Source organism: Spea bombifrons, chromosome 3 (genome assembly GCF_027358695.1).
Source record: "Spea bombifrons isolate aSpeBom1 chromosome 3, aSpeBom1.2.pri, whole genome shotgun sequence".
In the NCBI taxonomy this organism is placed as follows: Eukaryota; Metazoa; Chordata; class Amphibia; order Anura; family Pelobatidae; genus Spea; species Spea bombifrons.
In genome coordinates, this window is record NC_071089.1 from 103,591,555 (window position 1) to 103,604,998 (window position 13,444).

At 42.1% G+C, this 13,444-nt stretch overlaps 1 protein-coding gene across 1 annotated transcript in view; it reads left to right on the forward strand.

The window, feature by feature from the left end:
* The window catches only part of CEP19 (centrosomal protein 19), a 5,925-nt gene extending 1,577 nt beyond the window's left edge, over positions 1-4,348 (forward strand). Inside the window, exon 3 of the mRNA XM_053459715.1 lies at positions 3,987-4,348. Within this exon, the coding sequence (XP_053315690.1) occupies positions 3,987-4,348 (362 nt within the window). The remainder of the gene's footprint in view (positions 1-3,986) is intronic.
* Positions 4,349-13,444: the final 9,096 nt, after the last annotated feature.

Here is a 13,444-nt window from a genome sequence, read left to right on the forward strand (position 1 = left end):
TCAGCTAAGCTTTAGGTGATGGACAGATGGCCTCATATTTGACGCTAGAATACTTTTGTATACAGAGAAGTTCATGGTCAACTCAATGACTGCAAAGTTCTCAAGTCCTGTGGCTGCAAAACTAGCCCAGATCATCACCCCTCCACCACCGTGCTTGACAGTTGGTGTCAGGTGTTTGTGTGGATATGTTGTGTTTGGTTTTTGCCAAATGTGGTGCTGGGCATTAGGACAAAAAACCTTCACTTTGGTCTTGTCTGTCCAAAGGACATTGTTCCAGAAGTCTTGTGGTTTGTTCAGATGCAACTTTGCAAACCTAAGCTGTGCTGCCATGTTCTTTTTAGAGAGAAGAAGCTGTCTCCTGGCAACCCCCACAAACAAACCATACTGGTTCAGGCTTTTTTAATTGTACTGTTGTGAACGTTTACATTTAACATGCTAATTGAGGCCTGTAGAGTCTGAGATGTAACTCTAGGTTTTTTTTGCAATTTTTCTGAGCATTGCACCTTGGGGTGAATTTGCTGGGATGTCCACTCCTGGGAAAATTGGCAACGTTCTTAAATGTTCTCCATTTGCACATTTGGCTAAAACTAAACACAGCATATCTGCACGAACACCTCATACCAACCGTCAAGCACAGTGGTGGAGGGCTGATGGTTTTTGCTTTTATATGATGAGTTAATCTAGGGATTTCATTAGCAGCACCTGTCTGCTATTTAGCATCTTAATTCCAATGGAAGCAGTAAGGGTGTACTTACTTTATCACACATGGCTTCTCCATTTTTGGCTCTATTTTTTTTTAAATAAATCATGACACGGTGTAATTGTTGTTGTTCATCTGAGGTTGTATTTACCTAATTTTTTAGACCTGCTAAGGAACAGAAGATTGTTATTATGCCCTGATATATAAAACCATAGAATTCAAAGAGGGTGTGCTTTCATTTTCACACGACTGTACGTTTTGTTTCAAAGGACCCAATGCCTTTTGTGTCAAGCTGATTTATTTGTATTAAGATTTTTATGGTTTATTATGAATGTAGGGCTGAAACAACTTATCGATAAAATCGATAATAATCGATTATGAAAATCGTTGGCAACAAATTTCATCATTGATTAATCAAATCGATTTTATCGATTATAAAATGAGGTTTTTTTCAGAGCAAATGCTCTGTAAAACTCCTCTCCTTATAATAATCCGATCTCAAACAGAGATCGGATTATAACACCGGAATCCAGATCCCCCGCAACGCTGCAGGAGATCTGGATTCCCCTCACTGTCGGCCGGTCTCTCACTTCCGTCTCTCTCCCCCCTCCCATACACTCCTCTGACTCCTCCCCCTCCCATACATCACTCTGACTCTCTCCCGGCTCCGTTACTGACAAGGACTTTCACTGCAGCTTCATAGAAGCCACAGTGTAAGTGAAGGGCAGTAACGGAGGCTGTCTGTGCGATGGAGACACTCACAGGCTGACAGAGAATCATCCTCTCTGTCAGCTGGTGGGGGTCTGCATCGCACAGACAGCCTCCGTTACTGTCAGTAATGGAGCCGGGTAGAGAGGCAGAGGGGTGTATGGGAGGGGGAGGAGTCAGAGGGGTGTATGGGAGGGGGAGGAGTCAGAGGGGTGTATGGGAGGGGGAGGAGTCAGAGGGGTGTATGGGAGGGGGAGGAGGCAAAGTGATGTATGGGAGGGGGAGGAGGCAAAGTGATGTATGGGAGGGAGAGGAGCCAAAGTGATGTATGGGAGGGGGAGGAGGCAGAGTGGTGTATGGGAGGGGGAGGAGGCAGAGTGGCGTATGGGAGGGGGAGGAGCCAGAGTGGTGTATGGGAGGGGGAGGAGGGAGAGTGGAGGATGGGGGGGAGGAGCCAGAGTGGTGTATGGGAGGGGGAGGGGCCAGAGTGGTGTATGGGAGGGGAGGAGCCAGAGTGGTGTATGGGAGGGGGAGGAGCCAGAGTGGTGTATGGGAGGGGGAGGAGCCAAAGTTGTGTATGGGTGAGTTATAGTGTATGGGGGGTATTATGAATTTCAGGGCATATAGGGGGTATAAGGCATATCGATATTAGGCATATCAGGGGGTCATAAAACATCTGGGGGTAAAAGGTATATCAGGGTGTTCAGTTGCATATCACTGGCATATAAGGAGTATAAGGCATATCAGGGGCACAGTGGCATATCAGGGGGCACAGTGGAATCTGGCATATAAGAGGTATAAGGCATATATGGGGGCAGAGTGGCAAGCTGGGGGTCTGATGTGCATAACCGGGGGCAGTTTGGTAAATAAAAAAAATTTAAACAAGGCTTTTTTCCTCATAGTTTTTATTAAATATGAAAAATAGTTAACATATGAATTAATATTTACTTATAACTTTGTATTAAAACCTAGTTTGAGAAACACCGTGTTTGGGTTCTTGTAGCTTTTATTATGTCAGTATAATAAGAAGGTGAATAGAGAGAGGCCATTGCAATAAAGAGATGAAAGTGTAAATTGTACGTTTTTTATTACATTATTTTAAATTTAAAAAAATTGCATTTTTTTATCCGATTAATCGATTAATCGAAAAAATAATCGGCAAATTCCTTAGACTGAGCATCAGTGATATAATTACTGAACCCTATAGCTAGGGGCTATGTGATTAATACCCATTTTGGCTGATGAGCTCCCCCATTTAAATTATACGAGGCATTTTCTGCACATGTACTCGTGGAGCTGTCCGGCAGTGAGTACCTGTGCATGTGCACTGCTGGACAAATTGCACGGTGGACAGGGAAACATAGCAAAACGTATAGAGATGTTTCCAATGAATCCCTGCATGCAGTTGCGTGCAAGAAAAAAAGTAAAACATAAGGCGATGCTTAACTATGATGTGCATTAAAGTGCACATGATGGCTGGAGCTTACATTTTAAAGCGGCATGTATTCATTGTACTACAATAAAATGTGATAAGTTGAGTGAAACTGATAAAAATAGCAAATGTCAGCAACTAAAACTTGCACTGTGGCTAATATGGTAATGAAAAGAACAGGAAATGGTGATGGTGAAATCTGCGTGTTCATCATAGATGTGAAGATCTGGGGAGTGGGGGGGTTAACACTATTTATTAGAGTGAAAACAGCCACTACTGCTTGACTTATTGTACTTACGTGCTAGGCTTTGCCACCAGCAAGCCTGACTTTTCCATAAGCTGCAGTAATGTTGTCCATGCATGGGCCCTATTTGGGGTTTATATTTTAGGGAGGTAGAAAAGCATAGATACTGATTCTAGGCCTTATTTTCCTATCTTTGTCTTTTTATCTAGTTTGCTGATTTCCAGAGCCTTAAATTGCCTTATCCGGCTATGTTAGTATGGGTCAGTTTGTTTAGAATTGAAGAGCCATTGTAGGGAGTATGGATCATAAACCCACCGCTGGCTAAGAGATTGGAAAAGGGTAGAAGACAGCAGACGTTTCAAAAAAGTAAAGCTTACATAAGGAGGTCATTTACAGCTATTCCATATTAAATTGTAGTAATTTCTTTTTAAAATAGATTCTTTGCTAATAGTTGAATTAGCAAATCAGTGGTTATCCAAATAGACCGGCTAAATACTAACATATTGGTTATATACAGTAACTAAATGTGTCCAGATTGCTGAATTGCATTCATAACACAAGTGCTTTCCTTGGGATAAAAGCAGATAATGCTTCAGTTTTGTGAACAAGAAAGGGATATTTACTGTGAGGCTATGCAAACGTGTAATGACATATTGAAGTGTTATGTTTAACACCATATGCAATTTCACCTAAACAAATGTACTTTAATAAACATTCTCTAACGTTTTTGTGGGAAAACAATAAAAGCGACTTACCTTCAGAAGCTGCAGCAGGGCATCTTCTCTGTAGTCCCATTTTCACACCACTTATTGGTTGCTTGAAGCGAATAAATGGTCAAGAAATTAACACCATGGACAAAACTATACTAATATGTATGCATATTGCTTGTGCTTTCTTTGTAGACTGTAGCCGAGCAGCAGAACAGCTGAAAAACAACCCTCGCCACAGGCAGTATTTAGAAATGGTCTCTCTGAGGCAGCTGGAAAAAATTTACAAACTGTTAAAAGGGCACCTAAATGGGCAGAGCCTGGAGGCAACCCTGGAGGGAATTCGAAGGGGTGAAACTGTAGACCCCGAGGAAGATCTGAATAAACTAGATGACAGGGAGCTGGCTAAAAAAAAGCAAATAATGGATGACCTATTTGAGAAAAACAGAAAGAAGAAGGATGACCCAGATTTTCAGTACGATGTAGAGGTGGACTTTACCCATGATGGACCAGTTGAGAGTTGTGGTTGGGATGACGAATCTGATGAAGGTTTCTGACCAAAGCCTTGATGGCTTTAGTCTCAGAAATATGAAGTCTGGAAAAATGCTGACTCTATTATAGAGGGATTTGAATAGACCAAGACCAAGCCCTTCAAAAGTGGCATGAAAACCAGTCCACAGAGATATGGTCAGTTCTGGAGCTGCAGCTTCTTGTTAATGTTAGTGTTTCACCCTCACCCTTCACGCAGGTTAAATAATGCATATTAAAGTACCTGCACAGTATAGTGTACCTGTATGAGACACTACACTGTTCCATTATGTGTATATTTTAAGTGCCATTCTACTGATCCACAAAGTAGAATTTTGTTCTTTCAGCAACAGTAACATTTTATTACTCTGCCACAAATCCAAGGCGGTGTAGATGTGAAGGAAACAGGTTGGAAGATCGGGATCACTATTACAATTTATTTTGTTTCATTTTCTTGACAGAATTGAACCTGTGACAAACCACGTTGCAATTAAGTATGTTTGTTCTTGTCCAGTGTTATAATTCTTAAAAGGGAAACAATCTCAAAACCTTGTATTTATAATAAAATGCAGTAGAACAAATTAACAAACTTTAAAACTATGTACAATAAAAAAAAAAAAACTCGAGGCTTTAGTACCATATTTTGCCCAAAGCACACATCCTCCCCTGCCTTGTTAAGACTTTGTCATTTGTGTTAATATAATAATACGGTATAGTTGCGTTAATTGCAGCATCAAAGGTCTCGGTGGAAGGGATATGACATGCTACTTTTCTTAATGTATAGGTGTTAAATTATGAGACCAGGACTAGTTGTAATGTCGTAACTTTTTATAGTCAGCAGAGGTCACACTGCTTCATATATCACATAAACATAAAGAATGAGTAACATACACCAAAACTGACTCAATACTTTGTGAAGATGGTTTATGAAGGTAGCCACAGTGTATCATGAAGCGTTATCAGGATTTATTGATTGGTGTAAAAACATGTATTTTGACAGTGAAGAACCTTTCGGTCCATCTATTCAGCCAACCTTATTCAATTCAGGTCTCGTCTTAGGTTCATGAACCTATCTCATGCATGTTTAAATTTCCTCACTGTATTAGACCCTACCACTGATGGGAGGCCACTAAACTTATCTACCACCCTCTTAATATTTTAACACTTCCTTGCGTTATATCTAAACCTCTTGCCCTCTAGTTTTAGATCAGGACATTTTGTTCTAACATTTCTCCTCTTTTGGAATAAACGTCCCTCCTGTACTTTGGGGGATGGTGTGGGTGAATGCTTTGCAGAGTTACACAGAAATATTTTTTGATATTGTGGCAAAGATAGTCTTATTTGAAGATGAGTAAGACTAATGCTTTATTTGGCACCCACGTGTGCCACTTACTTTAAAAACATATTAATGCACTTCTCATAAAATAAAACATGCTAATTTAGATAAGCAGGCATTTGTTTATACACAGCTCTCTTAAGGTCGGGTCACAGAATTTCAATTAGCTTGAGGTCTAGACTGCAATAACCAATGACTGACCCACTGTTACACCTTAATTATTTTATTTTTCAGACTTTCTATTGTAGATTTGCTGGTGTGCTTGGGATCGTTGTCTTGTTGCATGACCCAATTTCTGCCAAGCTTTAGCTGTCAAACAGATGGCCTCTCATTTCACTCTAGAATACTTTTGAACAGAGGGGTTTATAGTCAACTCAGTGACTGCAAGATTCCCAGATTCTGTGGCTGCAGAACAAGACCAAATCATCAGCCCTCCACCACTATTCTTGACAGTTGGTGTGAGGTGTTTGTGCTGATAGGCTGTGTTTGTTTTTTGCCAAATGTGGTGCTGTGCATTATAGCCAAATATCTCCAGTTTGATCTCATCTGTCCAAGGCTCTGCCACACAGACACACAAACAAGCACAGACCCTGCCACATCGACACCCAAACACACACACCAGGACAGGCTCTGCCACATTGACACCCAAACACATACACCAGGACAGGCTCTGCCATACTGACACCCAGACACACACACCAGGACAGGCTTTGCCACACAGACAACCAAACACATGCACCAGGACAGGCCCTGCCACACCGACACCCAAACACACACACAACAGGGCAGTCTCTGCCACACCGACACCCAAACAGACACACACACACGAACACACCAGGACAGGCCCTGCCACACCGACACCCAAACACACACACAACAGGACAGGCTCCGCCACACTGACACCCAAACACCAGGACAGGCTCTGCCACACTGACACCCGCATCCGGACGGTTTCCACCGACGGTTTTCCTTTGGTATTGATTTATGTAATGGCCGCAGCTGGCCCTCTTGTGTATTGATGCCGCCAGCCCCCACGTGTATTTGTGCACTCCAGAAATCCCCCCATTGTGTATTTATGCCCCCAGCCAGCCCCACATTGTATATTTATCCCACCAGACAGCCCCACTTTAGTATTGATTTATGTGATGCCCCAGCCAGCACCCGCCTGTGAATTAATGCCCCCACACCCTTACGTATTGCCCCCAGCCAGCCCCACATTGTGTATTTATGCCAGCCTCCCCCCTTTAGTATAAAATCAGATCTGGCACCCAGACCTGCCTAGGACCCAGATTGGAAGAATAGGACTTGCCATCTTTGCCCCAAAACAGCCTGCCTGTGGCATCTTTGCCCCCCACTTACACATCCATGCTATCACACACACATATTCATTCACTCGTTCACAAATATTCATTCATTAATTCACAGATACTCATTCACAGATATTCATTCATACATTGATACTCATTAATTCCCTCATTCAGATACTCATTTACATATACTCATTCACAAACATTCATTCACTTCTTCACAGATACTCATTAATTCACTCATTCACTCAAACTCACATATTCCTTCATACAGCCTCTCCCACCCCCTTACCTGAACAGAAGATGTCTGTGCCACTCACAGACTTCCACTGCCCACTGCTTCATTCTGGGTTGCTCGCGCTCTGTGTGAACAACCTCTTTTACTGCACAGGGGAAGCAGACGCGCAGCAGGGTAATGTGACATACGTAACGTGACTCCGTCCTGCGCCCCCCTGGCGGTTGAAGAGACGTTGCTCGCTCGCATCTACCAAGTAAGTAGCAGGCCCCTGCGTAATTAATAGTGGGGCTTGCCCAGGCCCCCTAGAGTGACGGGCCCGATCGCAGTTGCGGTGACCACAGTCGCTACAGGCTTAAGGGGCAGGTGCCCCTTTTACCCTGCATTAAGGACGGCCGTAGAAGCCGCATAGGCCAAATCAGTCCGGTCCTGACTGGGCCTATTTTAAGGTAGGGGCTGGAGCTGCAGCTCCATTAGCCCCTACATTAATCCAGCCCTGATCCTTCGTCACTGGTAGCTATAGAACTGCTATCAAGCACTTAATCTTGTAAGATTCTCACATCATAGCCTTCAGCAATTTGCCAACCAGATTTGATCATATCACAAGAATTAAGAAAAGAGAAGTAGCTTTTTTAGAAGCCTGTGCAAACTGTTTCCTGCAGAAGAAATGTGTACTCTTCAGAAAACTGTACTAAAAAGAGGAACTAAGTGGGCTCCAAGTACCCCTCACCCTCCAACATCAGCCAAAATGCTTCACAGTTTATAGGAAGGTGCATGATTGTACTATTTTGAAGAATGTCATTTATTGATGAACCACAGGGTGTAAAGCGCATCTGTTGTGGTCACTTACATTAAGCCCTGACACATCAAAGATTCACTCATCTGCTCCTCAGATCCAAAATCCTGTGGGTGTGTTACTTCCTCCTTAAGAAATGGGAAATTTGTGGTAATTCGCCTATAACAATGTACATGCTACTTTCTGGTAAACGTTGTGTTAGTGTATATTTGATGCATGAAGATCCTATAGCTAATGAACATATCACATAGACAGAAATATTATCAAATAGCGATAAGAATGAACAGAAAAGGGTGAGAACGATTCTGAGAGGCCAAGTTGTGTGTGGTTTCCTGCTTAAAAGTTAGTTATATGCAAGAACACCCTCACAAAGTTATACAAATTGAAACTTCGCTTTTCCCGTACCTTACTTTGCAATCTTTAGTTTCAGTAAGAACCAAGAATGTAAAATAATTACTGGACATAGAATTTCACAGTATATGTGACTGTAAAGATTTTGTTCCTTTCAAGTGTTCTGGGTATATGTTAACCTCGGAGAAGAAAAAATGTCGGTGCGCTAAGCTAGTCACAGGCTCAAATAATACAAATGTATAATACGAGGCCTACCAAACAGGTGTAAGCATGCTGCAAAAAACAGTGTATTGGCTGTACAATGTATACAAAAAACAAAAACTGTCTGCGCTTCAATTATATAAACATAATATAAATGAGAGGTTTTGGTTATATGAGTTGGCCAAAGCATAATTAAGCTCACCTGCCACGTCAAGGCACACTCTCAATAGGGTGAGAACCTACTCTCACCTCCTACATAGTGGGCACACAAAGCAGTTTATACTGCTACCAAAACCTTATTAATGTTATATGTTAACCTCACCAGTGGAGTTTGGAGGTGTAACTTTTTTTTTACTGCTTAATATTGGGCTTTTGGAACCAAGCACCTACAAATTCTACATCTTCACGCATTTTACCTCCTTTACCATTGAGCTAACGTATATGAGTTTAATGGTAATTGGGCATGCAGATCTTTTGACAGTTCTTTTCTGCTCCTCATGGCTCAATATCTAGTCTGCTTAGTGCATCTACGTGAGACGAACAAACTCATTGACTATTTACACACGGACATTAATTGCAATTTAAAAAGCTACACGTACGGGAAATTAACATTTAATTGCCATTTTAACGTGTGTGTCATCTTGTGTGTCTAACAAGGCCAAGCATTCAAGGGTATGTAAACTTGGGGCCATTTGTGTGATATCTGTAATCATTATGATTTAAGAAGGAGTCATACAACTATGTGACAATAAATTGCTTCATATGTTTACTAGCCTTAAATATAAGACAGGGTTTTTTTTTGCATGATCAGTCATATTTTCAAAATCAATGCCAACATTTCACAATTTCTGCCAGGGTATGCACATTTTTGAGCACAATGGTATATTACCTTAGCTTTTTCTACTAGCCAAGCATTCAGACAATTCAACCGAACAGCCAGGAAGGTAATATCTTGACAAAATCAACAGGCAACGCTTCCTCCATGGACAGTGATTGCAGTTCAGTTACACGGCTACCAAAAGCCTATTCTTGAAGCTAAGTCTAGGACAAGCCTTTTATAAGGAAATAAATTGTGACAGCACAAGATCAAATCACAGGAAGAGAATCCCAGGGACTTTAACAGTCTAGGCTAGGTACTGAAAGTGACCAACAGGAAACATTGGCCCAATGGATGATCTGCCAGTCCACACTCTTGTAAAAGGTTAAAGGTAGATACTATTAAAAAAATAGAAAATGTTGGGTCTGAAGGACCGGCTCAACTAAAGAAGGATACTTGGTCCTTCTCAAGGCATATATGTGAACTGGCAGATCCAAAGAGTCACGTAGACTTGAGTTGTCTCATCCTCACCTATTGTTTCTGTATGTCATCTTGTTATATTGTATACTATTTTTTATGTTCTGTCTACGCTTTGTACAGGGCTGCACAATTTGATGGTACTATATAAAACTAATGAAAATTGGGCATCCCAATTTCTGCATTTTTCGCCAGCATATCATAACTGAAATGTGTCATTGAATCCAGGTGACTTAATTTACTTACAAGTAAAGGTTTTCATAATGACCATTATTAGAAACATTTGGCAGTCACCGTCATATCTCCCAAAATGTTAAATGGCTAATTAGCCTGATTGGTTGGGGAGAGCTCTTCCAAACAGCTTTTTTTTATGTCTTTTTAACCTTTTGATGGCTGTTTGTGCAACAGAATAAGGCATTTAGTAGCAGAATTTCATTACATTTAAACCAGTTAATTTATCAGCTATTTTTTTCTCTTTATGTAGATATTGATGTTGTTTTCAGGGCTAGAACACCATGTTACATTTATACCAACCAAACATTCTGAGTTCTTAGAAAAAAGGGGTATCATGGAAGGAAGGACAGAGGGATTTGGCCAGAACTGTTCATTGGGAGTATACGTAACACTTTTTACCTTGGGTCTAACATCCCGGAGGGTGTATTCATCCTGGAGGGTGTATTCAGGAGATCATGGTCATCGCATAGTTGAGAGTTAGGGGTTAATATAACAGTTTAGCTGTGTCTCCACCTAGTAATACGCCAGGGTATTAAAGTTTAGTGTACTAAGACACATATATCACAACAGAACACAAGGATCACAGACACTATAATATAAATTTGTCTTAAACTATAGACCAGTATGTATTAGTTTAGATCAGTAAGAACATGGGCATTTCAATAACACCAAAAGTATACAGCAAATCAACAACTATTTGTAAATCAACCTGAACCCAAATTGCACCCTCTCCAATTAGGAATCCACCATTGTGCTGTTTTCCAGTTGCCTGGGGCAATGGTGGTGCACATAGATGTTAGGACCCTTGATGGAGGTAGTACTACCTCTCTAATGGATAACAGTGTTGGTGCTTAGTTGGGGGTACCTATGCTGTACATGCTCTTATACAGAGGGTCTGGCCTGTAAATGATCTTCAGTACCTTCCACTGCTTCTTCTGGCATTGTCTGGTAGCTTTTGATCTCACAGACTGGCTTTATTAATCCTCTACTAATGCTGTGCACTGGACTCAAACCCAACCCAATAGAGACTGCATCTATCCCTCAGGCACAGGAATACATGGCTCTAATCAGACACTAGTGAGGTCATCATCAGCAGCAACAGCAGGAAAAGTGAATCTCTTGCTGTCTTCCTAAAGAGACAAATAATCCCTCTATCTTCTACTTGCAGCCACACTTCTCTCTTTCACCCCACTGAGCAGCTTGGGAAAAACAGAAAACCCTTCCTATTGGCTGAAAGTCATGTCCAGTGCTCCAATGTTCACTCTATGCCCTGGAAGCAGTGGCGACTCTAGAAACAATATATAGGGGGGGCACACAAGATACCACAGTCAAACTGGGGGGGCATTCATAATTTCCAAAAGTAATGTGCTATGGAGTTATACCTTTGTTATTGGGCTAAAATAATACTTGATCCTTCAACGTGGGAAGCCTGAAGCCACAATTGAGTGGGACTAATCCTTGAAATAAATATTATAACACAATAAATAACTTTTCCACTAAATGATTTCAGGCCCTTGAACGTTTTGTCCCCTGAAGTCACTACAACTTCAGGAGGGCATTTTATCTCTGGATAAATATAAATTAAATAATTTCTGCTGTAAGTTAAGTGCCAGGAAACAGATGACCAAACACACACACCAACACAGGCTCTGTCACACCGACACACAGACAAACACACCAGGACAGGCTCTGCCACACCGACAACCAAACACACACACACACCAGGACAGGCTCTGCCACACCCACATCCAAACACACACACACACCAGGACAGGCTCTGACACCCAAACACACATCCTAGGACAGGCTCTGCCACACTGACAACCGAACACACACACCAGGACAGGCTCTACCACACCAACACCTATACACACACCCGAGGACAGGCTCTGCTACACTGATAACCAAAAACACACAAACAGCAGGACACAATCTACGTCACAGACGTCTACATCAGGATGGATTTTTCACACTCCATTGTCGTTTATACCCCCTTAGTGTTTTTGCCCCTTGTGTATTGATGCCCCTGCTGCCCATATATATTAATATTAGCCCCAGTTGCCGATAGCAGGTATAGATCAACACATTAACACACAAACCAAGCTTTGCATGTATAGATCAACTGAAATTCACTTGTGATCTCAGCACTGAAAGTATATATCAAATAAACAGAATCAGACATACAAATCCTGTATTTGCAGGTATACAATAGTATATGAAACGTAGCATTGCAGGTATAGATCAAATAAATACATGGAAACAGCATTGCAGGTATTAATCAACTGAATAAGACATACAAACACTGTATTTGCAGGTATACATAAATAATGTATGGAAATATATAGATATGGATCTACAGAATAACGCAAAAACCCAGCTTTGCAGGTATAGATCAATTGGAATTCACATAAAAACACATCATTAAAAGGTTTATTTAAAACCCCCTAAATTACAGGCATAGATCACAGGTTGCACACCCCAAAGCCAGCCCTGGCGTCCACACTGCCCACACAGCAATCACACTCCTATCATACCCAGGCAACCAGTAAATGCTGGTACCTAGGCATGATGGGACTGTGCTTGCTGTGATTGCTGTTAGCAATCACACTCCTATCATGCCAGGTCAGCCAGTACATGCTGGTACAGGGTGGCTGTAAGTGATGTGTAGACCCCATACTGCTGGCAGCATCAAGACACAAGGGGGGCAGCTAGCTAGGTTTCAGCATGTACTGGCTGACTTGGCATGATAGGAGTGTGATTGCTAACAGCAATCACAGTCCCATCATGCCTAGGTTCCAGCACTTTACACATCCATGCTATCACACACACACACTCATTCATTCATATACTCATTCATTCACAGATTAATTCCCTCAATCACGCATACTCATTCAAACACCCTCCCCACCCCCTTACCTGCACTGCAGCACCTCGATGGCGCTCACAGACTTCAGCAGACGGCCCGGCCTCCCTCTGCATTCTCTGGTACTGCAGAGAGGAAGCAGGACTGGAGCAGAGTCATGTGATGTCACGTGAACTCTGCTAGGTTCCGCTTCCTCTATGCAGTACAGAAGACCCTCCCACAGGTAAGTAGCAGGGCTCGAGGTGCAACCGATCTTACGCGGGCAGCACCCTCTCTCTCCTCCGCATTAAAAAAAAGAAAGAAAGACGGGGTTTAAAGTCACATTGCGACTTTATTCCAAATTTCGCAGGGGGGCAACAGAGGGGGCAAGGATTAACCTAGGGGGGGCAATTGCCCCCCTGTAGCGATGCCACTGCCTGGAAGCCTGTACCTATGGTAACTGGAGTTATATAGACACCAGGGTTACATTATTTGGAGGGTGCCTCTTGTAACAGTTTTGCCCCAGGGC